The 24,023-nt window shown below is 37.1% G+C and overlaps 2 protein-coding genes across 7 annotated transcripts in view; one reads left to right on the top strand and one right to left on the bottom strand.

Annotated features, from left to right (window-relative positions):
• The window catches only part of BMP2K (BMP2 inducible kinase), a 128,647-nt gene extending 104,759 nt beyond the window's left edge, over nt 1-23,888 (top strand). For 3 of the 4 annotated variants that reach the window (XM_042984321.1, XM_042984319.1, XM_042984318.1), the window contains 2 exons: nt 4,739-4,849; nt 19,653-23,888. In XM_042984321.1, coding sequence (XP_042840255.1) covers nt 4,739-4,849; nt 19,653-21,088 — 1,547 coding nt within the window. In that variant the 3' untranslated portion in view covers nt 21,089-23,888. The remainder of the gene's footprint in view (nt 1-4,738; nt 4,850-19,652) is intronic. The other variant, XM_042984320.1, reaches the window with a different exon arrangement.
• Nucleotides 20,684-24,023, bottom strand: part of PAQR3 (progestin and adipoQ receptor family member 3) — a 27,730-nt gene continuing 24,390 nt past the window's right edge. For all 3 annotated transcript variants that reach the window (XR_443873.3, XR_443874.3, XR_001511325.2), the window contains exon 8: nt 20,684-21,118. The gene's annotated coding sequence lies outside the window, so the exon portion shown is untranslated. The remainder of the gene's footprint in view (nt 21,119-24,023) is intronic.

Genomic DNA, 24,023 nt, shown 5'->3' with positions numbered 1-24,023 from the left:
TGTCTTTTCCTTAATAATTGATAGTTGTAATAACGGTGTTCAGAAAAGGTGAAATATCTTTAATAACGCTTATAAAGAAATCATTAATGTATAGAATATAGTTTAGAAAGATTTCTTTGCAAAATGTTACTTAACTGTAATATATTCAGTCCTCTTTAGCACCTCTGACTCACAAGCAATAAGGTATCTAATATTTGATCCACTTGACAAGGTCTAAATTTCCCTGCTGCATAGAAGATTTCATTCAGAACCTTAGGAGTTTCAGTGGAAGGCTAACAGTGTAATGAAAGTTAATTAATTTTGGTCATTACTAGTTGGTTTCTTTGTTGTTAAAAACTTTTTGTAAAATAGTAAGTAAATTATTGATGCATTTGAAATAGCAAATTTTCCTTTTTTCTCGGCACAGATTTTACCAGCTATTTTCCAGACTTTTTTTTGAAGTAATTTGTATTTGGTTTGTGATATGCTTTCCATTGAGAAACTGAATACCTGTATATAGGCATTGCCCGTGTAATGATTGTTCAGAGTAATACATTGCCATCTGAGGTTTTATTTTTAAGATGGTACATGGTTATTTATTTTTTAAAAAAAGGATAATTCTGTCTAGGAAATATTTTACTTGTGTGTATTATCCAAAGGTGATTTAAGAATCATGTATTTTGACATACCAGAATTCTAAAATATTAGTAGTTGGTAACAAAAACTTTTTTAGTGATCTTTAATTAAAGAATACAGTTGTCGGGGCACCTGGGTGGCTCAGTCTGTTGAGCATCCGACTTCAGCTCAGGTCATGATCTCATGATCTGTGAGTTCGAGCCCCGTGTCGGGCTCTGTGCTGACAGCTCAGAGCCTGGAGCCTGCTTCAGATTCTGTGTCTCCCTCTCTCTCTGCCCCTCCTCTGCTCGTGCTCGCTCGCTCGTTCTCTCTCTCCCTCAAAAAGTAAATAAAAATTAAAAAAAAAAACAATAAAGAAAACAGTTGTTGATTCCATATACCAGTTGGCAAAGGGATTTAACATATAAAATAGACCAGATTCTTGCTTTTGCTTTCAGTGTAACTGAATATTACTTATGGTTCAGAATTTTTTGTCTGTTCCTACTTAAAATCAAAACATTAAATTAAAATTAAGCATCATGAATAAAGCTGATATCAGTGACATTTTTTAAAGCTTAAACTTGTATTTTTCTTTGTCTTTTGTACCAAAATATCCAGATTAGCATGTAAACTTGAGAAATCTGTGATAAAATTTAATACATTAAACACTAATTAGAATACAGGTGTTTGCTTTGGGAAAATTTTTAACTTGCATTTGTTCAAATAGTTGTGTAGCTCTGCATGTTAATTAAAAGTAATACTTAATGGAATATTATTTTTGTTGATGGCAATTGTTTGTTTCTGTTTAAAACCGTGTTACAATAACTAAAAGGAAGAAGAGAAGAAACCACAGACTATGGCTGCTTTGCACATTCCACCGAATGTGTTCTTTTTTTCCTGCGAAGCCATGGAGGGATATAGATGTAAACATCTGTATTAGTTTGTTGTAAAATACTAACTCTTACCATTTTAAGCAAATTCACATTTATGGCTGTTTCTTCAGTGCAGAATAACAGAACTTTTCAAATATATTTGAGTAGTTTCAGAAGTATCAGGTGAAGACTGTACTTGTAAAATTTATTCATTAACTTTTTGGCTATTCAGTCCATTATCCATATAAGCTGCTGAGTTAACTTATCAGGGTATATTAATTTTCTGATGATGTTGTGGAATATACTTTGATTCTAGGATTTTTAAATCCTGTATTTTTGCCATCTATATCAATTAAAAATCCTGAAAAGATATGTCTTTATTCACCTCCCTAATTCTTTTGGGAAGGCAGGAGGAGGTAAGTTTCTTAATATTGGGCAAATCAAGCTCAAGTTTTGCTCTAATGTGCACCAATTATTTGAAAATGGATTTAAATTCATTTAGGGGTGACTGTGTATTTGAAAAGTATTCCTGTATACCTTTTCATTAGCTTTTAATTATAGGTAATTAATAATTAAAAAAATTAATATATGTATTTATTTGTATTTTGTACCCTGAGATCTAGATTATTCTGTGAACTTTTTTTTTAATTAATATTTTAATGTTTATTTTGAGAGAAAGAGAGAATGTGTGAGCACGGAAGGGGCAGAGAGAGAGAGGGAGAGAATCCCAAGTAGGCTGTGCTCTGTCAGCACAGAGCCTGATGTGGGCCTCAGTCTCACGAACCACAAGATCATGACCTGAGCTGAAATCAAGAGTCGAACACTTAACTGACTGAGCCACCCAGGTGCCCCTATCCAGTGAACTTCAGAAATTTAAATGATTTAAAAAAAAAAAAGTCCTCCATGGAAAAATTGATTCTGTGTTTTATGGAACAGTGAGAACATGATTCATTTTATAGTGAATTTATTCTGATTTCTGTTTTGAAATAATTGGATAAATGAACTTTGCGTATAAGAGTGTCTCCATATTTTAAACTATGAGACTCACTGTATAAAAAATACTGGTTTATCCCTACACGATAATGTTTGTACTCTTGTCATAACTACATGGTGCTGTTTATACATTTATGCGAATTTGCCATAGATTGATGGAGATAATATACCAGTGCATGAGGATTCAAAGAACCTTAGTGGTAACTTTGCATTTTTATGTGCTGGGAACCATTGGTACAGTACTGGTTTATAAACCTGGAGAGCACATTAAAGTGTAGATTCTCATACTCCTGCTCAGATAATCTGATTCATTAGGTTTGTGGTAAGGCCCAGGCAACTACATTTTATACAGGAATCCTAGCACTTACAATGCAAGTGGTTTAGAAAGGAAGTTTGGTCCTAGTTTAGACCTAAGTACTTGCATATACTGTCTTGATTTTCAAGAATGAGGGATCTTGGATATTGTTATGCTGTGGCTGTCACTCTGAGATAGTCTCTTTCATCTGTCCTTTCCCACTTCCTCTTTTCCTTTGTCCTTTTCTTTTCTGTACCAGAATTTTCATTGTTATCCACTGCAGTATTGGATTTGAAAAGTAACTCTTAAGTTTTGGAACTTTTAGTTTGTGCATAAATCAATGGTCAGTTTGTTGTCTTCACAAAATATTTATTATTATATTACCAGTGAAATTTCAAGTAAAATTTTAGTCAACCCAAAGTTTCAGGTGGATATTGCAGAGTTAGTTAAGCCATAAAAGCTGATAATTGTATCCATTCTCATAAGGGTATTTAAAGAATTCTCCATAGCAATAATTAAGTATAGTTAGGATATTGTCGACTGTAGGGCTTGCCTTCCTGAGTGTGCTCCCTGGACCAGTAGTATTGCATCACCTGGGAGCTTGTTGAAGTGCAGAGTCTCAGAACCCATCCCAGAACTCTCCAATCAGAATCTGAATTTTAATAAATCCCAGCTCACTGGAATGCACTTTTAATTTGAGAAGCACTGTCCTAGGGTGCTTTCACTTGGAGCTTTTTGCTTCATTCTGAAGTTATACTTCATTTTTAGGAACGTCTAATTATATTTGGATTTTCTTTGCATACTCTGCAATGTCTTAGGACTCAAATGAGACCCGCAGAATTTATCCATAGGGGTTTTTAAACATGAAGGGTATAGTCCTAGGAATGCTTAAAATGCCTGAAAAAACAGAATGGGTTCCTAATAGTATACGCTTGATTGCTAAGAATCAGAGGATAGGGAGACAACTTAGAAAAATTGAGAAGTTCCCAGCTGATCAAGTGCCTGTGATCTGCAGTTTAAGAGCAGGGCAAGACAATCACTACTAGGGAGTTAGGGGACAAGCCTGCCTCTACAAGAGTCAGAGCCTTTGCTCTCGCGTTTCCCCTGTCTGGTGTGTCCTTCCCCAGGTATCCCCTCCCTGCCTCCTTCGAGTCTTTTCTCACCTGCTACTTATGAGTCTATTTATTACTGTCACTTGTGCCCACACCCTTAATTCTTTTTACCCCACACTGCACTTTTCTCTACGGCTTTATTTTTAACATGCTCTATGTATTTCTCATTATGCTTATTGCTTTTTTTGTTTGTTTGTTTTTCCATGCCAGCATATAAACTCCAAGAAGGCAAGACCCTTCATTTTGTTTGATGTTGCCTGCCCATTGCCTAGAATAGTGCCTGGCACATACTAGATCACAGATATCTATTGGATAAAATAATATACTCTGTCATTAAGGCTTTTAATTTAATAGAGGAATATCTGTATCTTTCTGTGTATATGTGAATGATAAAATAACTACAAAGTAATATGAGACATGAACAGTAATGTAATAAATTATTGCTATTGAGAAATAAGATTTACCTATCTTATGAATAAATAGCCGTTTGCAATATTTTTCCCATATGTATGTTTGGAGGAAGTCTGCCAAATGTGTCTCTTTTTAGTAAGCTGGGTTTTAGTTCAGGTCCAGTATGTTACAAGTTGAAGACAACTGGGTATTTACATAAACCAAACTAAGTTACTTATTAGGTTAATTGTGTTTGTGATATTTAGCAGTGAGAGGATATTGTTAAGCTTGCCTTGTAGCAACAAGTATCTATTAAGCTCAGGACTTACCCCCTAATACTTATAAAAATGAACTCTGAATCTAATATTTTTCAAAAAGGCTGTTGCTGTGTTTCATTTTATTTATACTGTTACCATTTTTTTTTTTTAATTTAAAGACCGTTTTTATTTTATTTTATTTTTTGTTTCATCTTATTTTTACAGACAGGCTCGAGGAGAGAGCATCCTCAGATAAGAATGTAGACCCACTTTCTGCTCCACATAACCATCCTCCAGAAGATCCTTTTGGTTCTGTTCCTTTCATTTCTCACCCAGGCAAGTTACATATGTAACATCATCATTATCACTAAAAAATACACATAAGAACAACGATAATAAAAATAACAAAAAACATTTTCTTAATATAAAGCCAAAGTAAGAATTAGGTGTTAGTTATAGAAAATAGAAAATTATTTTTACCTTTGCCATTCTAGTCTTCCTGATGTCATTCTTTCCATTGGGATGTTCAGTTGTGCCTTTTGCCGATGTAGAAAAATGCTGATTTACATAGTAGAACCATAACTGTTTCTTCTTATCTTTATTGTTGGATACCATTGAAAACAATTCATGTATAACATCTCTCTCCTTTTTATGTATTTAAAATACATTCAAAGATATTTTTATACTCCGCTTTTGCTTAAAAATCCTGTGTTTTCCTAAGTTTATACGTGCTTTTTTTTTTTTTAGCTGTGTTTAAAAAGTATTACTGATTTTGTACTTGTCACAGTAATTTGGTGACAAATTACTCTTTTCTTCTTTTTTCCTTTAATTTTAATTTAGAATTTAAATACTGTTATTGCCAGCAATAAATATCTGTAGTAATATTTTCCAAGTAATTCCCCAGTTAACACTGTCGAAGATACTAGGATAGAATAAGATCCCACTTTGGCATAAATGGATTTGTGTGTGTGTTCATAGTGGAAAAAAAAAAGAGTTTGATGATAGAAACGAGAAATATATTAGAAGAAATAATGCCTTCTTAGAAGGTAAAGGTTTTGTTTACTATATTCAAGGTAACTGTCAGCCATGTTCTTGCATTCTTTTCCTTGTATTTTTCACTCAGGCAAGTTACATATATGTAATAACATCATTGCTACCATTTAAACATTTAAATATGCACACAAGTGGGGCGCCTGGGTGGCTCAGTCAGTTGAGCATCTGACTTTGGCTCAGGTCATGATCTCGCGGTTCATGAGTTCAAGCCCCACATCGGGCTCTGTGCTGACAGCTCAGAGCCTGGAGCCTGCTTCAGATTCTGTGTCCCCCTCTCTCTCCGCCCCACCCCTGCTTGTGCTCTATGTCTTTCAAAAATGAATAAACATAAAAAAAATTTAAACGTGCACACAAGTGAGAACAACAAAAGAAACACCTTAAAAACAAAAGAAACATTTTAATTGTAAGTTTAATAAGAAATAGGTGTTCAGGATTTCTGATGAATATATTGAGGTGGTGTTAATACCTTTCAACATTTAGATTTGGTTTTCCAGAACATGCAGCACAATAATTAGGAGTTTCTACATACTTTTATGTTCTCTGTTTTACTCTGTGACATTTAGAAAACAGTCCATATCCAGTTTCTGTTTCTTTCAAATTACCTTTTTAATGAATGACATGACATTAATTGGGGAAGACAGTTTATAGTTTCTACTTAACATGCACATATGTACTCCCTCACACCCCAGATACCCTAGGTCATAAAGATGTTGTTACTCTTTCCAAACACATTATAATATCTCAAAATGGTCATTACAAGCTGTCAAGAACCTAGGTCTTAATCTGTTTGTGGTAGAAATGGTTTCAGTACTGTTAGCTCTTTTCCACACCCTAGAAGGAGTTCTGTAATCCTTTTCAGGTTTGCACGTAGCTGGGCAACTTCTTTTTTCTTTAAGAGCTTCTGAAAGAAACCTGGTGAAATGGACTAGAATCAGGGACTAGAGTAAGCCCCACTAGTTTGTCTTTTCCCTGGGCACCCTTATTTTGGGGTTGGCCTAGGATTTTTTTCGTTAGAAATATGCTCACAGATTTGAGCTTGATTGCTGCTGTTGTTATTTTGTTTTCTTTTCACTGTGGGCATTTAATTCCTCTGTTATGTTATAAGCTTATCAAGGGGTGGGTAAAATGAATTGTCTATCTTTGAATCCTGCCTAGTAGCCAACCCAGTAATTATCTAATAATATTCATTGGATGTATGAAAAAATTCAGGCTATTCCTGAAAATTCAGACTCCTAAGTATTAAGATAGTGATCTTAAAAAATGATCTTTGCTATAAAGGCTATAAATGCTACCACTACTTTAAAAAGTTGGATTTAACAAGGTTTATAATGAAAAAAAAAATTCACTTCTCTTGTCTGCTGTGTCCCTGTCCCATTTTCCTGTTCAGACTCCTCAGAGATAATTTTTTCACTTCTGGTATTTTAATATATCATACTTACTCTGCTATTTCTTACTTTTTATCTCCAATTTTAGATAGTATGTGTGGACTTCCTAAAACCCTACTCTACCCTCCCCCCAAACACACACAATCACATGCACGTTTTGTTCCCCCTACCCTAGCCTTCCAGTACAGCTTTGACAAAGTTGTTGGTTGTCAGTGTTCAATGTGTACATTTTTTGAATATGTAAATATTTGTTACCAATGTTCCAGGGTACCATGATTACATTTCCTTTCTTCTATGCGGTTTTTGTTTTTTCTAGAGTTAATTATAATTACGTTTATAAAAATTTCTGTTTTTATTTCTTTATTGTTTTATGTACCCTGTCATCGATTCATCTCCGTTTAGAAATATGAATTTCTTCCCATTTTAAGATGGCTACCATTTTCATTTTTACCTGGTTACCTCTCATGGAGCTCTGCAATCTGAATTGGTTGCTTCCTATAACTTACCATCCTAGTATTTTCTTCTACTCACCAGACTTCTGGGCATTCCTGGGTCTCCTCTCTCTTCTTTCTTTGTTGGTAGAGCAACTCCTCTACTAGTTTCTTGAGAAAGTATGCATGGGAGGAAAAGTTTTAAACTTTGCTGCCTAAAAATATATTTTTTTCTGCACAAGCACTTCGCTGATAATTTGGCTGGGTAAATATAAATTGTTGGACGTAATTTTCCCTATGACTTTTTGAGGCATTGCTTCATTGTATTCCAGCTTTAAAAAAAAAAAAAAAAAGGCTTCAACTAGAGGAGTATTCTCTATGCCCCTACCCTTTATTATTTAGAGTCCAAAATACCCTTTTTGCCCCTATTTTTTAAATAGCTGCATGTATTACAGATCTGGTACAGTCAGTTGGCCTCCCTTAGTTTGTTCACATAGATACATCTTTCTGATTTGGCGCCTTAGTTTATGCTTTCAGACTTTTTGGAAGCTTAAGATAACATTTTGATAGACCATTCTGAAATGATTGAAATCTAGCTTTTCTTTTTCTTTTTAAACATTTCCTTTTGGGCCAAATTAAATTTTATAAATATCAATTTATGCAGAGGTCAAATAATTATTTCAAGAATATGTTTGGTGCTGTGTATAAGGATAATATCTTCTTCCATAAGTTGATATTTTAATTATGGAATTATATTTACTTTTTATGTCAGGTTACTAAACTATTAGTAGTGTGGTATATCATAATTATAATTTAAAAAGTTCTAGGTATAAATGTTAGTTCTGTTACAGATTAACCATGTGATATTGGGTGTTGCCTCATTTCTTGGAGGGGGTCTGTATCTTAAACTGGGGATAATATAGGGGTGCCTGGGTGGCTCAGTTGGGTGGGGCATCCAACTTCAGCTCAGGTCATGATCTCCCGGTTCGTGGGTTCTAGCCCCACGTCGGGCTCTGTGCTGACAGCTCAGAGCCTGGAGCCTGTTTCAGATTCTGTGTGTCCCTCTCTCTTTGTCCCTCCCTGTTCATACTCATATCTCTCTCTCTCAAAAATAAACAAACATTAAAAAACATTAAAAAAAAAAAACCTGGGGATAATAGTGGCTACTTGATGAGATTATTGAAAGAATTAAAGAAGAGAATGTTATACAAAGCACATTCTCAGTGTTGTTGCTATTGTGGCTGTTGTTGGTAGTGTTATTAAATAATATTTTTACTACTTACCAAAAGTCAAAATCTTAGTGTTAAATAAGTTGTAGCTGCTATCCAGCTAGTAGTAGTACAGAGTTCCAGTAATAGTAAACTAGTATTCTCTTAACTACTGGTACCTTTAAATATAGTGTAGAATCTGTGAAACTTTTCACTACCAAGAGCTGTTTCAATCGTGCTATTTCTGTTTTTATTAAAGCATTAATTACCGGTATTCACTATAGTGTACTCATAAAAATCGTATTCAAAGCATAGTATTCATTTCCCTCTCAAACCCACACACCCATCCATCTCCCTGAGGCATCATTTTTTTTTAACTTTTTTTTTTTTTTTAGTGTTTATTTTTGACAGAGAGAAAGAGAGACAGAGCACGAGTGGGGGAGGGGCAGAGAGAGAGGGAGACACAGAATCCGAAGCAGGCTCCAGGCTCTGAACTGTCAGCACAGAGCCCGACACGGGGCTCGAACTCACAGACTGTGAGATCGTGACCTGAGCTGAAGTCAGACACTCACCCGACTGAGCCACCTAGGCGCTCCTCCCTAAGGCATCATTTTAGTTAGTCTGTATACCAAAAAAGGATGTGTGGCTCTGTGAATTAAAGTGTGGACTGCCTAATTTTAATAAATACAACTTCTGAAATATATAGTATTTGAAGAATTTTGTTGACATATAGGCTATATTAATTAAGTCACTGAAATTTTAGATTTCTTACATTGCATTGCATTTTTAATTAGGTTTGGTGAACTTAGTCTTCCAAATCTCAGATCTACCTCATGGTTCTCATTATCTAATAGGAGGTTAAATTGAGTTTAGGGTTGGGAAAGCCACATTATTTATAGCAAATATTTCTTGGGACATAAACTATTAACAGATTGTCAGTTCAAATGCTAGGTCATTTTATAAGTGATGATATGCAGGTATTTCTTATATTTTTAGATTCTAGTAGGTAATTCTAGAAGATCAAGAATTTTGTTGTTTCAGGATGTCAGCAATAATGGCTACCATTTATTGAATTCTCTTTCATACATATAGTGGAGACAGGCTCAGAGCATCAATGATCTGCTTAAGGTCAGATAGTTTATAAGTAGGAATCCAGCTCTGTCTGCTTCTAAACTCTCTTCTGTAAATAGCAGCCGAACAAATAAAAATGGTAAGTGGCTTGTTTTAAATAGCAATTTACAATATCACTAACATAATAGAAATGTCAGTTTTACAGCATTTTTAATCTGGCTGGGAAATACTAGCCACAGTTCACAACTAGCATGATTCTCTTTTTATACTCAAGCCTTGCCACTTGGCCTGTCTTCAGAGAAACAATACAGATTTTGATAAAGCCTTCTAATCCACTAATCCTTGGGCCTGGAATGGCACATTGGTAGGAAATGATGGCAGGCAGTGTGCTACCAATTCAAAGTGAGCTTTAAAGTCTTATAGCCCCTCCCTTGTACCCGAAGTGATGAGACAACAGAAGGCATGTAATTACAATAGCAGTTTCAAGCCATTCATCCTCTATAATCTGATAGCAAAGGAAAGAACATCAAAATAAAATTTCCTTGAAACTGGAAGCTTCTTATATGATTAAAAATGTACCACCTGTTTTATAACTAAAAGCTGTCCTCTGAAAGATGGAAACCTGATTAGAAGAGTGATAATATGAATAGTATGATGCAGACATGCCCCCTCTACACATTTTTTGACATTTTCTAAATATTTTGAATTTTTTGATAACGTTTATGAAGGTTCATTTATGTGATTCAAGAATACTTTATTTGCAATATTTCTTTAAAATAGGATACCATAACAAATACGTGAAAATATTAAAACTGACTACAAATTTTAGCTTTTGAGTTTGAAATCTTCTCTTGGACTGTGCAAGACTATGTCTTTGAAATTTTAACATCTGGAAATTTCTTTTTATAAAAACTCAAGCATGGAATGGATAATTAATTCATGTTCTTAAGTTCATTTGGTGAGTTAGTCCTGTTCTTTAGAACTCCCAGTTGTTTTTACCAGGTTACTCATTTTCCAGATCACTAGAATCAGGATTAGTAGGTGAGTTTCACAACTGTGAAAGTGAATGATAAGCTTCTTGAAGCCAGGAATTGCTTTATTTATCTTTGTATGCCATACAGTACCTTGATGAATGAGTTCATTACTTTAGTAATCTAATGTAATCTCTCTCTTCACACACACACACACACACACACACACACGCCCTAATATTTAATGAGCTTTTACTAAATAAAATGAATATTATTTAATGTTTAGCTCTGTCAGGTAAGTTCCATTGTTCTTATTTTATAGATGATGAAATTGAGGCTTTTTTAGATGTTTATCTCTTGTGCATGTTGTAAAGTTGAGTATTCATTCATTTGGTGATAAAGTCTTATAGTATTTCTAGAACTTAAACCTACAGACTGTAAAATACTCAACACAAGATACTTACTGTACAGTTCAACAAAACACTGTTTGCTGAAGTAGAAACAGTATGGTGCTTTTTTTTTCTTTCTTTACTTAGACATAGCTTTGTAAAAGAGATGCAAAAGAAATTCAAGACAAGTCTGTGGTTGTATTTTGTCGGGGGTTTATTATAAGCTATATTGAATATTTGCTGGTGATGATATTCTACTGGTAGTTTGAGGAATTTACAGATGAGAGTTTTAAGCTAGTGTCATCAGCAGAGAAGTCAATATGGCCTTCATGTGTATAGCCTTAAACTTGGCAAGTTATTCAACTTTTTCCTCATTTCAGATTCATCATGTATAAAAAGACTACATCTCTAAAAATCCCTTCTTGTTTTTTGTTTTAAGATATAGTTGAAGCTATGAAATAGGATTAAGGTCACCAAAAGAAAGAAATGGAAAGAGAAAAGGGAAAAGCCAAGTCATGAGCACTGGATAGTAATAATATCTTTGAAATGGTAGGAAGTTGTGACAATGACCTGACATGGAGAGATCAAGGGAACATTTCTGAAGATGTAGTTAATAAGGTTGAAGGGGAAAGATATAGCAAGCCTTACAAAAGCATGTTTTTGTTGTGGGAGCCTAATGGTGGGGCGTTAAGAGAGACTATGAAAAACCCTTGGCACAGCATTTGTGCACTTGATGGTATTAGTTACCATCCTCTCTGATTAATTTCTCAGTACCAGTGGAAGCATATGGCAGGCCCCATAAATGATCATAAAATGATGGCGTTCTACATGAGCAATAATAATCCAGCCCTTTACTGAGTACGTACAACGTGCCAGTGGTGTTGTACGCACTTCACCTGTGTTCGCACTTTAATTCTTGCTGCAACTCTCCGAAGCAAGTACGATTGCTTTCCCTACTTTACAGATGGAGAGTTAGACAGGAATGCAGGATTCCAAGTCATCAAAGGACACTTTCATTTCGTATCCTCTGCCAGTGAAGGAAGGGAAGTATGCTATATATTTTTATGTAAATAGTTACCAAATGGTCCATTTGGTATTTAGATATTTAGTAAATGCTTTTTACAGACAGTACTGAATAATTGAAGCACTGTTTTAGTTAGCTCTGAACTATTATCTTAAAATTGTATATGATGTATAGTAGCGAGTGAGAATAACTTTAATCAGCAGAATTTTGCGTGTAAATAAGTACTAATTCTCTTGACACTTTAGTGATTTCCATTGTTGTAACTTTTTTTCCCAACACTTTACTTGGAATTTCCCTGAGAGACCATTTATGTGACATACAAGAGAATTTAAGACTTCATAACCCTTTATGGCTGTTCTTAATAATGTATCCAGATCTACACCATCTTAGTCATTCCCTTCATTTTCAGGATTTGGCTCTGATTGGATTCTGGCTGTTTGCAGCAATCAGACCAACCTCAAAAGATAAGGATCACTCAAAAAGCTGTAATTTTTATAGTTTGTATTTCAAAGACACAAAGCAGAAATAATATCCTGACCAGAAGCCATCAAAATATTCTACTTTTTTTAGCTTGAGAAGAAAGCCCTACTTAGAGCCAAAAATAAAGGTTGGTCAATGTTCTCTTTTGAGAAAATTTACAGTATTTTACCAAAATCAATTAATAGAAAAAGGTAACTTAGGTATGATCCTGGGCACATATTAGAGATTTGTTTATGCTTTAACTACATGTTCCTAGTGCTTATTCTAAATACTATAGCTCCCCTTCCACCCACTTGAAAAACAGCCATTTTTTTTATGTTAATAATACACATCTCTACAAATACAGGGATTATTAGGATTTAGGATATATTGAATTATAAGGAAACATATTTAGGCTATGCTTTTGGGAAATTAAGCAGTGAAATAATCCCGATTTAAATTTCATAGTAAATCACATGTGGAATATTTGCTGGAATATTGCTGGAATCACATGTGGAATATTGTTACTGGAAGATGCAATCTGGCCTTGGGAGCAAACAGTAGGAATATCTGAATTCTTTTTGTTTAATTACAAGAATATGTTTAGGCAAAGAAATAGATTTTAACAGTTGATGGCACTTAGCTATGAAGTCACATTTTAAAGTATTATATATTGTACAGTTGATAACCAACTTTACAGCTGGTAGTAATTATTTTCACTGTCTTTTGTGCCTATGGAGTAGGACTAAATCCTTAGAATATATTGAAATAGTTTTTAATTTTGTATAATTCCCATTTCTTTCTCAGTTCGTGTATAGTTTCACAGTGAAGAGGGGACGATGAAGTAGGTCAGTTTTACTGCAGAAAGTGAAGCCTTATTTAGGATTGCTGTAACTTCCAGCCTGGAATTTAACTTTTCCTGAGTAGGTGGTGCTGGGGGAAGATGACCGCATGTGTTTAAATTGTGTTTTTATGATGCTTAACATTTACGTTGCTCTTAGTATGCTGCGTATGATTCTCTTGTGAGAATGTGGGAGAACAAGGAATTTGGATAAATATCCTTGTTTATTTTTACTATTATAAAGGGGAGACCAGTAAAGAAATAAAATCAGTCTGTTTATAACAGAAAACTTCCCCAGTTGCCCATACTCTTCAGGGATGTAATCTGAAACCACAAAGATGGTATACGTAGATCGTTGTGTGTGACTTTTCTTGGTCTTTTTGAAAGCAGTTTTTTCAAATTCTTATATTATGTACCCAACTACAGCTATTTAAAAATCAGGGATATGGTTTCCAGGATTCGGTATGCACCCTTGTGTGTGGATATACATTAGTTTGCCTTATTTTTTTTGGCCATTTTTTTAAAAGTAATCTCTACACCTGGTATGGGGGTTGAACTCATGACCCTGAGATCAAGAGTCATGTGCTCTCCCCACTAAGCCAGTCAGGTGCCAGTCAGGTGCCCCTTTTCTGGCCATTTCTAAAGTGGGCCTTAACTCTTCTTGAATTAGCCATAGAATTGCACTTGTCTCCACCTCCCTGGTGTTTAGTTTCACTGTCAAGCACTGAGTCCAGAAAAGATGCTAGAAGGTTGGAATGTGGTGGATGAGGTAATTGAGTGTAGCCTTGTTCTGGAGGTGGTGATGATAGTTTACTATGGAGTGTTCATTTTGTGTTGGGCATTCTTCAGTCTTTTCTTTACAACAGTCCTAAGAAGAAGAACCTATTGTTGTCATATTATTCTCTTGTAATATGATAATTTATATATTTTCTCATGTGTAAGGGTACAGACTAGAGTATTTAGCTATGATCTTGTCAGAGATTGTCACTGGGTTAACTTTATTAGTTGTGTATTGATTATGTATAATGAGGGAGTAACAGTAAATCCATAAAGTGAAATTGAGAGGAGAATGTCTTTTTTTTCCCCTCTCAAGGAAAAAGTGCATGATCATGGTTCTGTTTGAAATGCTGAAAAGCTAGAAACAACCCAAAAGTTCCATAGGTAAATGTTAAATCTTAAAATGTTCTCTATACAATATTTTATGCTTCAGAATTAGTAGTGACTATATTGATACCTGTAAAGATGCATTTAAAATGGTAAATGAAAAGCCCCACAAATTTATATTCACACTGACAATCTAAAAAATAGACCTGTATATAGCACTTTATTACCAAGAAATCTGTATCTCTGTGAATACAACTTTGAGAAGCAGACAGTGCAGACAGAATGAGTAGGAAGTGACAGTTGTGTTTTGGAAAGCACTAGTGGCCAATTGGGTAAAGGAAAACAGTTAATTTAGAAGACTGGGATTAAAATAGAAGAATAGCAAAAATAAAGTTGGGGCGCCTGGGTGGCTCAGTCGGTTGGACATCTGACTTTGGCTCAGGTCTTGATCTCACGGTTTGTGGCTTCAAGCCCTGCGTCAGGCTCTGTGCTGACAGCTCAGACTCTGTGTCTCCGTCTCTGTTTCTCTGTCCCTCCCCCACTCGTGCGTTCTCTTTCTCTCTCTCTCAAAAATAAATAAACTGCCCCAAAAAAGGTCAAAGGACTTTGTCCTTTTAAATTTTGTAAATTATCCTTGTTAAATTTTCCAGAAAATCTTTAGGAATGACACTCTGTGCCCTAGAAATGGAATTTCCCAGAGAAATTGTAGAAGTAGTATTTTCCCAGAGTGCATTTTGCAAAATTGTTTATGAAGTTAATAGCGTTACTTGTGAATACAGGTGTTTGTAGTGAAGCAACTTTGGGAAATCCTGGTTTCATAAGATTAAGCAGATTCTTTTGTGTAGGACTTATCAGCACCCTTAATGAGCATTTTCCAAGTGGAGGCACATTATATAGTGTAGCATTTTATAAACTCAGGTACCTAGGACCGCAGAGCTGTTTAGTTCTTATTATAGGAATAACGTTCTGCAGAATATACTTTAGGAAGCATTCTGGAGTGTTGCTGGAGGTGTCCATGAGCAGGCATGAGGGGGTACACATTGTGGCTCTCTCTGGATGGGTAAGGAGCTTGAGGTAGTAAGTTAAACTGTATCTTAGAGGAACTGTCCCAAAGCGAGGAATGATTATAAATCTTTGCTGTTACATTTTTTGCTTTTGAATAAAAATTCATGAAAATGAATTCTACAGCTAATCTAAAAGTAATCTTTGTTTTTAATGTCAGAAGTAAGCTGTATGGAGGAGAAGTCAAACTTGAGAATCTGCATTTGATTTGGTTTTAATCTCTTAGGATCTAAGATAAGCCTATTATAAATTTGTAAAGATACAACATTTAGCTCTTGGCTTGTTACACAGAACTGGCAGATGAATAATGGATGAAGATTATTATACTTAAGTAGAACCTGATGGAATTCTCCGTGTCTTCTTTCCCCCTCCTCCTCAGCCCTACTCCTCACTTCAAGGTTGCCGACAAACTGCATGTGCCAGCCAGAGCCAGTGGCCTTTGTCTGTCCTCAGTTCATTGCAGCTCTCTGCCTCACCCAGCCCAGTTGTCTACTCTGTCTCCGGAAGCACTCCTCTCTTGGCTTCTGTGACATTGCACTCACCTGGTCCTTCTCTCCGTACTCTGCATGTAGCTTTGTAGGTTCCTCTGCTTACCTCCAAATGTATTAGACCTGAGGGCTCAGTGTTGGGTCCCCTTTTCCTGCTTTGTACTCACTTCCTAAATGATTTCCTTCAGACTTGTAACCCTCTCTACTTACCCCTCTGGGGGTGAGGACTCCCAAATCTCGTCTCCAGTCAAAAACTAACCATTGTACTTAAATGCTTCACAGGTAACTCAAACTTTGTGTTCAAAACTAAATTAAAAAAAAAAAAAATTTAATGTTTATTTATTCCTGAGACAGGGACAGAGCATGAGTGGGGGAGAGGTAGAGAGAGAGGAAGACACAGAATCCGAAGCAGGCTCCAGGCTCTGAGCTATCAGCACAGACCCCGATGCGGGGCTCGAACTCACGAACCGCGAGATCATGACCTGAGCCGAAGTCGGACACTCAACCGACTGAGCCACCCAGGCGCCCCAAAACTAAATTCTTGAAATCTTCCTCTACTTTCCAACTTATTCTTTACTCACTCTTCTGTCTGCATTAATGGCGCTACCATCCTTCCAGAGTTTCCCTCCTCAATCTCTAATTCTTCACTTCTACTTGCCCAGCCCCCACTGTCATCCAGGCCACCAGAATCTCTGGCTTTATTTCTATAGTTTCCTCTTCCCTGATCTCCTCACTTTTATACCTCTCTCTTCAGCCTTTTTTTCTACCCAGTGGTCAGTTATGTTTCAAATATAAATCTGAACATGACACCCATTTTAAATAAAGCCTTGTAATGGCTTCCCCATTACACACTGAACTTAGCACAAAATCCAGACTCCTTATAATGGCCTTAAAGGGACGTTCACAGGTTGGTCCTTCCCCTCTCTTTCCTACCTCATCTTGTATGGTAGTCTTGCCACTGTACTCCAGCTACACTGACCTATTTTCAGTTCCCCAAACATGCCAACTTCTTTCTGCATTGGCCTTCACACATGCCATAGCTTTTCCTTGGAGCAGCTTTTTGCCTGTCCTTTGCATAGCTGGCTCATTTTCAGTTCAGTCCTAACCATCCTCCTTAGGGGAAGCCTTTGCTGACTGTAGGTTTATGTATCCCTCCCCCCTCCCCCCTCCCCCCTCCCCCCTCCCCATGACTTGCACCACTGCTCTATTATTTCAGAGAGCCCGTCACAATTTGTTTATTTATACTCTGTCTCCCACACTTGATTATAAACTCTTGAAGGCAGAGACTGTACTTACTTTATTCATTAATGTATGATCAGCATATAGCATGTAGGAAAGTGCCCTATAAAAATGTATTGTTAAATTAAAAATGCAGTGACTGAATGTAAAGAGTTCATTTTTTTATGTTACTTTCTTTATTGTATTCTGAGTATACTGAGTATGTGTCTATAGCTATGAGCTCAGAGTAGTCACTTATTGTTTCATTTGACAAATATTGATTCAACACTTGCTAGGGTAGAAAGGAATGATAAATGAGGTAAATGATAAATAGGACTGTGTCTAAGAGCTCATAATCAAGTAGGGAAAACAGACAAGTAAACCAATAATTATAATACAGTACAGTAGCTGCTATAGTTTAGGCTTGTACTGAGTTCATTAGGACCCCCAAATATGGGTATTTTTCAAGGGGTGTCTTTGAAGGGCTCTGGCATGGAATATAGCCAGGACCACTAGGCAAGTCAGATAGGAGCAGGAAACTAGAAGGATGTTTTTACCAAGAGGTTGTATGAGATATTAAAACAGCAGGAAACCCAAATCTATTAGGTTCCGCAGTTTCTGATAGCAAACATTAAGAGGCTGGATAGCAAGATATCTCAAAAACTTTTTAAAAATTTGAATCTGTTCCTGAGTTTGAGTAGGGACAAGCTGGGTGTGGCAATAATGAAGAATACCCATGAAGAATACATCAGGGTCTGAGGCTAACGATGTGGTAGGACAGAATCCAGATTGAGAAGGACACCCTGTGCTGGGCTAAGGGTTGGGACTTCAGAGAGCCCCTGAACAGTTTTAAGCTGAGCTATGTAATGTTTCAGAAAAGTCATTCTGGTGGCACTGGAGAGGAGTGGTCTGATGGACATGGTACTGGAGACAGACAGACAAGGATAGAGGAAATGAAATAGACAACTGGCAGAGGAAGAGGAAGGAACAGATACAAGAGAATTTAAAAACACTGGTGAGGAAGGAAGATGATTTCCAGATTTCTGCTGATTTGCAGAACTGGTTGACAGAAGTATTGTTCATTAATTCAGAGGGAAGGGTGAGGAGCACATTTTAAGAGGAAAGATATCTCTTTTGAATTATTGAGTTTGAAGTAATGGTACGATACATATTCCTAACTATTAGATGACTCGGTATTCATGGTCACTAATAGAGATTCAGTCATGATGGTGTATGTGGCAATTAACATACAACTATTTAAGACCATGGGAAGACACGCAGAGGAAAAAAGCTGAGGACAGAATCCTGGGGAACATACATGTATACAGAGATGTTAGTGAAAGAGAAGTCTCTACAAATATGACCAAGAAGGAACAGTTAGAGAGGTGGGAAGACAACGGTGCTGACTTTCAAAGAGAAGGTAAGAACTCAGAGGTGTCATATACCATAGGGACCATGTTAGTAACAGGAGAGTAATGGTCCTTCCATTGTAAGCTGATTAGTTTTCTTGGCTACAGACTATACTTCCAACCCTAATTATTTTGAAAATATCTGATCTTAGTCAAAGGAAGGGAAGGGATGATTGGTTATGTGGTTGCATCAGTTCAGATTGATCCCTCCCTCTGGAAAATCCATTAAATACACTACTGTATTGGGAGGGCATTATATTTTCATGTAACAAATACACTCTTTGTTATATACCAGACATTGAAATTGTAAAGCACTATATTTATTTGATGCAGTTTCACTACCCGTCATACAGTGAACATACTGATAGTTTTTTTTTTTTTAAGATAGCATGCTTTTAATGTAATGTTTAGTAGTAAAGATATGATAGTTAAAGGAATATAGGTCATCTTGAGAAGGCAGGTGTCCTTGGTACACTCTCACTCAGTTCATGGGGATGCACTCATGTTAGCCTATCTAATAAGATACTCGTTTATAAGGAAACCAGAATGCTAATTTAAAAAATTCCAGTGAAACATCTAACTGAGCAGACAAGCTATTCATGCTTGTTGATCTTTTTTGGGAAAATTTTATAATGGAGTAGAAATACAAGCAGGTAAATGTGGGATTCTGAGTAGAGGCGATTCATTGAATAATCTTATTTTGAAGGTGAAGAAAATTGGTCTGTGTTCTATATTCAGAGTCCTCTTTGGGTACTGTAACTAAAACTTAGCTGGCATTGAGGGCCTATGAGTAGGTGGTGTGTAGGGTACAGAGACCAGGAAATCTCTCTGTACTAGAGGACTTAACCATCTAGTTGAGGACAAGTGCATTCCCTAAGCCTAATGACCAAAGCATTGATGCTATTTCTTCCTCTAAGCGAACTGGTATGAGGGATTTGTAATGCCTCGTGTTAGTGCATACTGTTCAGTGCAAATGGTTCTTGAAATGTACTAGAAAGCTATAATAATTTTTCTTTGAACCTGCAGGTTCTCCGGAAAAGAAAACTGAACATTCATCTACGAATCAAGAAAATAGTTCTGCAAACCCTATCAAGAATAGAAAAGCAAGTCCAGTATCTAAAGATCACCGGACTGGAAAGAAAACCTCAGAGAATTCATTGGTACAGGGTCAAGTGCAAAAGCGGAATGATGAGTCTGAAAGTGATTTTGAGTCAGATCCTCCTTCTCCCAAGAGCAGTGAAGAGGAGGAACAGGAGGATGAGGAAGTTCTTCAGGGAGAGCAGGGAGATTTTAATGATGATGATACTGAACCAGAAAATCTGGGCCACAGGCCTCTCCTCATGGATTCTGAAGACGAGGAAGAAGAGAAACATAGCTCTGATTCTGATTATGAGCAGGCCAAAGTAAAGTACAGTGACGTGAGCCCTGTCTACAGAGACAAATCTGGCAGTGGATCAGCACCAGGTCCCACCGACACACTTCTCACCCCAACCCGATTACCCTCCGATGTTGGAGTGGAGGCTCCCAAACTGGAATTTGATGTGTTCGGCGCTGTCCCCTTCTTCGCGGTGCGTCCTCAGCAGCCTCACCAAGGAGAGAATGAAAAGAACTTCTGTCAGCAGACCCTGTGTCCTGCTGTGGGTCTAGAGCAGGAGGAATTTGACGTATTCACAAAGGCACCCTTTAGCAAGAAGGTCAGTGTACAAGACTGCCATGGAGTGGGTCCTGAGGCACATGCTCTCCCTGGTGGCCCCAAAAGTGTAGATATATTTGGCTCCACTCCATTTCAGCCTTTTCCCACGTCAACAAGTAAAAGTGACAGCAGCGAGGACCTTTTTGGGCTTGTGCCCTTTGAGGAAATAACTGGGAGTCAACAGCAGAAAGTCAAGCAGCGGAGCTTACAGAAACTGTCTTCTCGCCAAAGGCGCACCAAGCAGGATCTGTCCAAAAGTAACGGGAAGCGGCATCATGGCACGCCAACCAGCACAAAGAAGACTGTGAAGCCTACCTACCGCACTCCAGAGAGGGCTCGCAGGCACAAAAAGGTGGGCCGCCGAGACTCTCAAAGCAGCAATGAATTTTTAACCATCTCGGACTCCAAGGAGAACATTAGTGTTGCACTGACCGACGGGAGAGACAGAGGGAACGGCCTGCAACCCGAGGAGAATCTGTTGGACCCCTTTGGTGCCAAGCCCTTCCATCCTCCAGATCTGCCATGGCACCCTCCACATCAGGGCCTGAGTGACATCCGTGCCGACCACAACCCCGTCCTGCCTGGGCGGCCACGACCGAGTTCTCTGCATGGCTCATTCCATAGTGCAGACGCGTTGAAAATGGATGATTTTGGTGCCGTGCCCTTTACAGAACTTGTGGTGCAAAGCATCGCTTCACATCAGTCCCAACAGTCCCAGTCAGTTGAATTAGACCCCTTTGGTGCTGCTCCATTTCCTTCTAAACAGTAGATACTTCCGACGGACTCTTGTCATTAACTCCTGTTTCAAAAAAGTATGAATAGTTTTATGAATTGGAAAGAAAATTTATTTGTATAGCTCTTTATATCATTCATTCTTACAGGTCAATCAGAATAGGTGATTTTTAAATAAACCAAATAGTAAAAGGAAGCATCTCCACAGGGTAGTGACTTCCCATCTCTTCCACACAGGAGAAGGAGGAGCTCAACTGTTAGCTCTACCCCAGGTTTTGGCCACCAGACGTGACTGCACAGACATCCAGGGGAAGAACGTGCCGCCTTTCCAGTTGTGGAGCCACTGAAAAGGGACTGGAAAGGGGTGGCATTATTTTTATAACAGGATGTCACTTGTGTGTTCATTTCCCAGGCTCATGTCAGGATCCAGCATTTAAAACTAAGGTTATTTGTACATACATAGGTTGCATTTGTGGATTTTTTAAAGGTCTCTTCTGATTTCCACACAGTAAAAACAAACTCTGGTTCTCCTCAAGAATTGGAAAGTTATTATCCGGAGAGAGCAGAAATTTCAGTCTTTACACCTTTCTCAAAGAGCAGAGCCAGAAGTAACTGTTGTGCCTAAAACTGTTTCCTTTTAAAAAAACAAGTGCCATTAATAATGGAATATCTATACAGAAGCCTAGAACACAAACTAAAGAGTAGTAGCTGATGTGTGGAAAATGTAAAAGAAAACGATACAGAAGAGAGAAAAAACCTACTTCAGGAACACTTGATAATTGTTTTTGAATGGCTTCTTGTTCACAACTTTTACTGTCATGTCCCTAATAAAGCAGATTGTTGGAAAAATGGGGAGTGAGGACAAGGGTTGTAGTGAAATTTTACTTGAGGAAAAAATTATGTAGCTGAAACCCTGAGTTTTTAAGACGTTTACAGCGTAAAAATCATGTTGCATTTAATAATGTACTTTATTAAATTACCACCTTCACCAAATAGTCCCCAAGTCGTGAGCAACAATTTTCTAGGTAGATTGGGAGGGTGGAGTAGTTTTAATGAAGTGCACGGAACAGTGAAACCCATGAAGCCTTATAGGCAGGACGCCCACATCCTGCTGTAAGTACCTCTGCACTAGTACACAAGATCTTAAAGTGGCTAGACGGTATTAGACGACGAGGAGCTAGCCTCTCAGTTCTGCTAGTTGATGTGTCTCTGGTGAAAAGAACACAGCTACCAAATTGCCTTTTTTTTTTTTCCCCCACCACAAATCCTAATTAGAAACTTGACATTTTATAGAAATTGTTTAAGAAGATAGAAATTACTATATGAATTACTGTGAATACAGTATCTGTGCTTCCTGTGTCTCCAGCTCTTTTAAGTTATAATGAACTGGCCTTCCCTATCAACATCTACAAGTTTCTAGAACCGTTAAAGCTATTTACAAAAAGGAGTGGAAACTCTTATTAACCGGCACTCTCCTTGATTGCTGTATTTTAAATGAGCTTTCTTTGAACCCAATTAAATGAGTAATCTTATGTTAATTCTAGTACCCCAAATGGGATGAGCTGTTTGTCTGTTTTCTCAGTTCTAAACTTGGAAGGAAGCAAAGTATGTATGTAACTATATTCATTTTTTATTCTTTTTTAAATCAGATATAAATTTGTGGACAAACAGGGAAGCAATATGTGAATCTTCATGTAGCAGAGGCAGACCAAGCATTATATTACTGCTTAAGAGTTGTATTTTTAGAGCCCCAACTGCACCAATTACTTGTCCTTGTGCCAAAGGCAAATATTATGTTTGCACCTTTTTTTTCCCCCCCTGATTCTCAGGTTAATACTGCTAATGCAAATGCTCAAGTAGATGTTTTTCAAAACTTTACAAAGTAGACTCAAGTGATACTTTCTTTTAAAAGTGAAGAGTTGATGATTACACATAGTAAATTCATGAACTACAGTAGGTTTGTATCAAACAAGAATTTTTTATGAAAATTTGTTGGTTGATGTGTACACAGTATGCTTTGACTATTTTAGTCTTTGGCCTTGGTCTCTGCTAGACCTCATAATGAGTTTCATAATTTAAAAGTGGGTAGTGGATGAATTAATGTAGTCTCCTTGGGATGTAAACATGAAATACTTCTGTCTGATATTGAGGCCTTGCTTACACTTGCTTTTCGATACACTGAATAATTTTAAGTGATCTGGACACTGATGTAGACACTTTGGGCTTATAAAATTGGATAAATTCTAAGGAAACAATTGTGACATTGTTTAAAATATTTCCATTCTTATGTTTATTATATCACGGCCCAGTGACTTTCCTCTTTTGAGATGACAGCTCAGAGGAAACAACAGGATTCAATAGGGGACCCGATGGGATAGAAATGGGGAGATTCCTTTGTGCCGAAGTAAAGGCATTTTCCCAAGGAGTACAGGATTCGGTTATTTTCCGTTTTCCATCACGTCCTCCCACTACCGTTAGGATATAGGTCACTCCACATAGTGATGCCCAGGTAATTCCCTTATGAGAATTCTGGGAATGGAGCTCCCAAGGTATGTCAAAGAGCCTAACACATATACCTGGGACACAGCATTCAGTAAACGTTTGGGATGGTCCAATTCTTGTTTAAAAGAAGGAAAGTTGAAATTATTTTCCTGTTATTAATCAGGTGTCCTCTGTGCTTCTTTTGTATGTAAAATAGTCATAACTAAACCTGTAATACTTGAACATCACTAAGGGAAGTAAATTGTGAAGCTAGCAAAAATCTGAGGCCAAAGTTACTTCTGTCCTAACAGCTTTAATAATGCTTGTTGATTTTGAATAATCGTTTTAAAAGTGGACCATTTGCTTAATTATTTTAATATGACTTCAGCACAATGTTAGTGTTAAAAAAGATCAGCTTTTATGGCTTTAAAGAATGTATCTGCTGAGACACATAAGTTGCTTGGTGTATTAGGCGGAGGAGGAAAGGGTAT

The sequence above is a fragment of the Panthera tigris genome, chromosome B1, assembly GCF_018350195.1.
Source record: "Panthera tigris isolate Pti1 chromosome B1, P.tigris_Pti1_mat1.1, whole genome shotgun sequence".
NCBI classification, from domain to species: Eukaryota; Metazoa; Chordata; class Mammalia; order Carnivora; family Felidae; genus Panthera; species Panthera tigris.
Note: the sequence above shows the minus strand (reverse complement) of the source record. Positions and strands in the feature narration are given on the sequence as shown.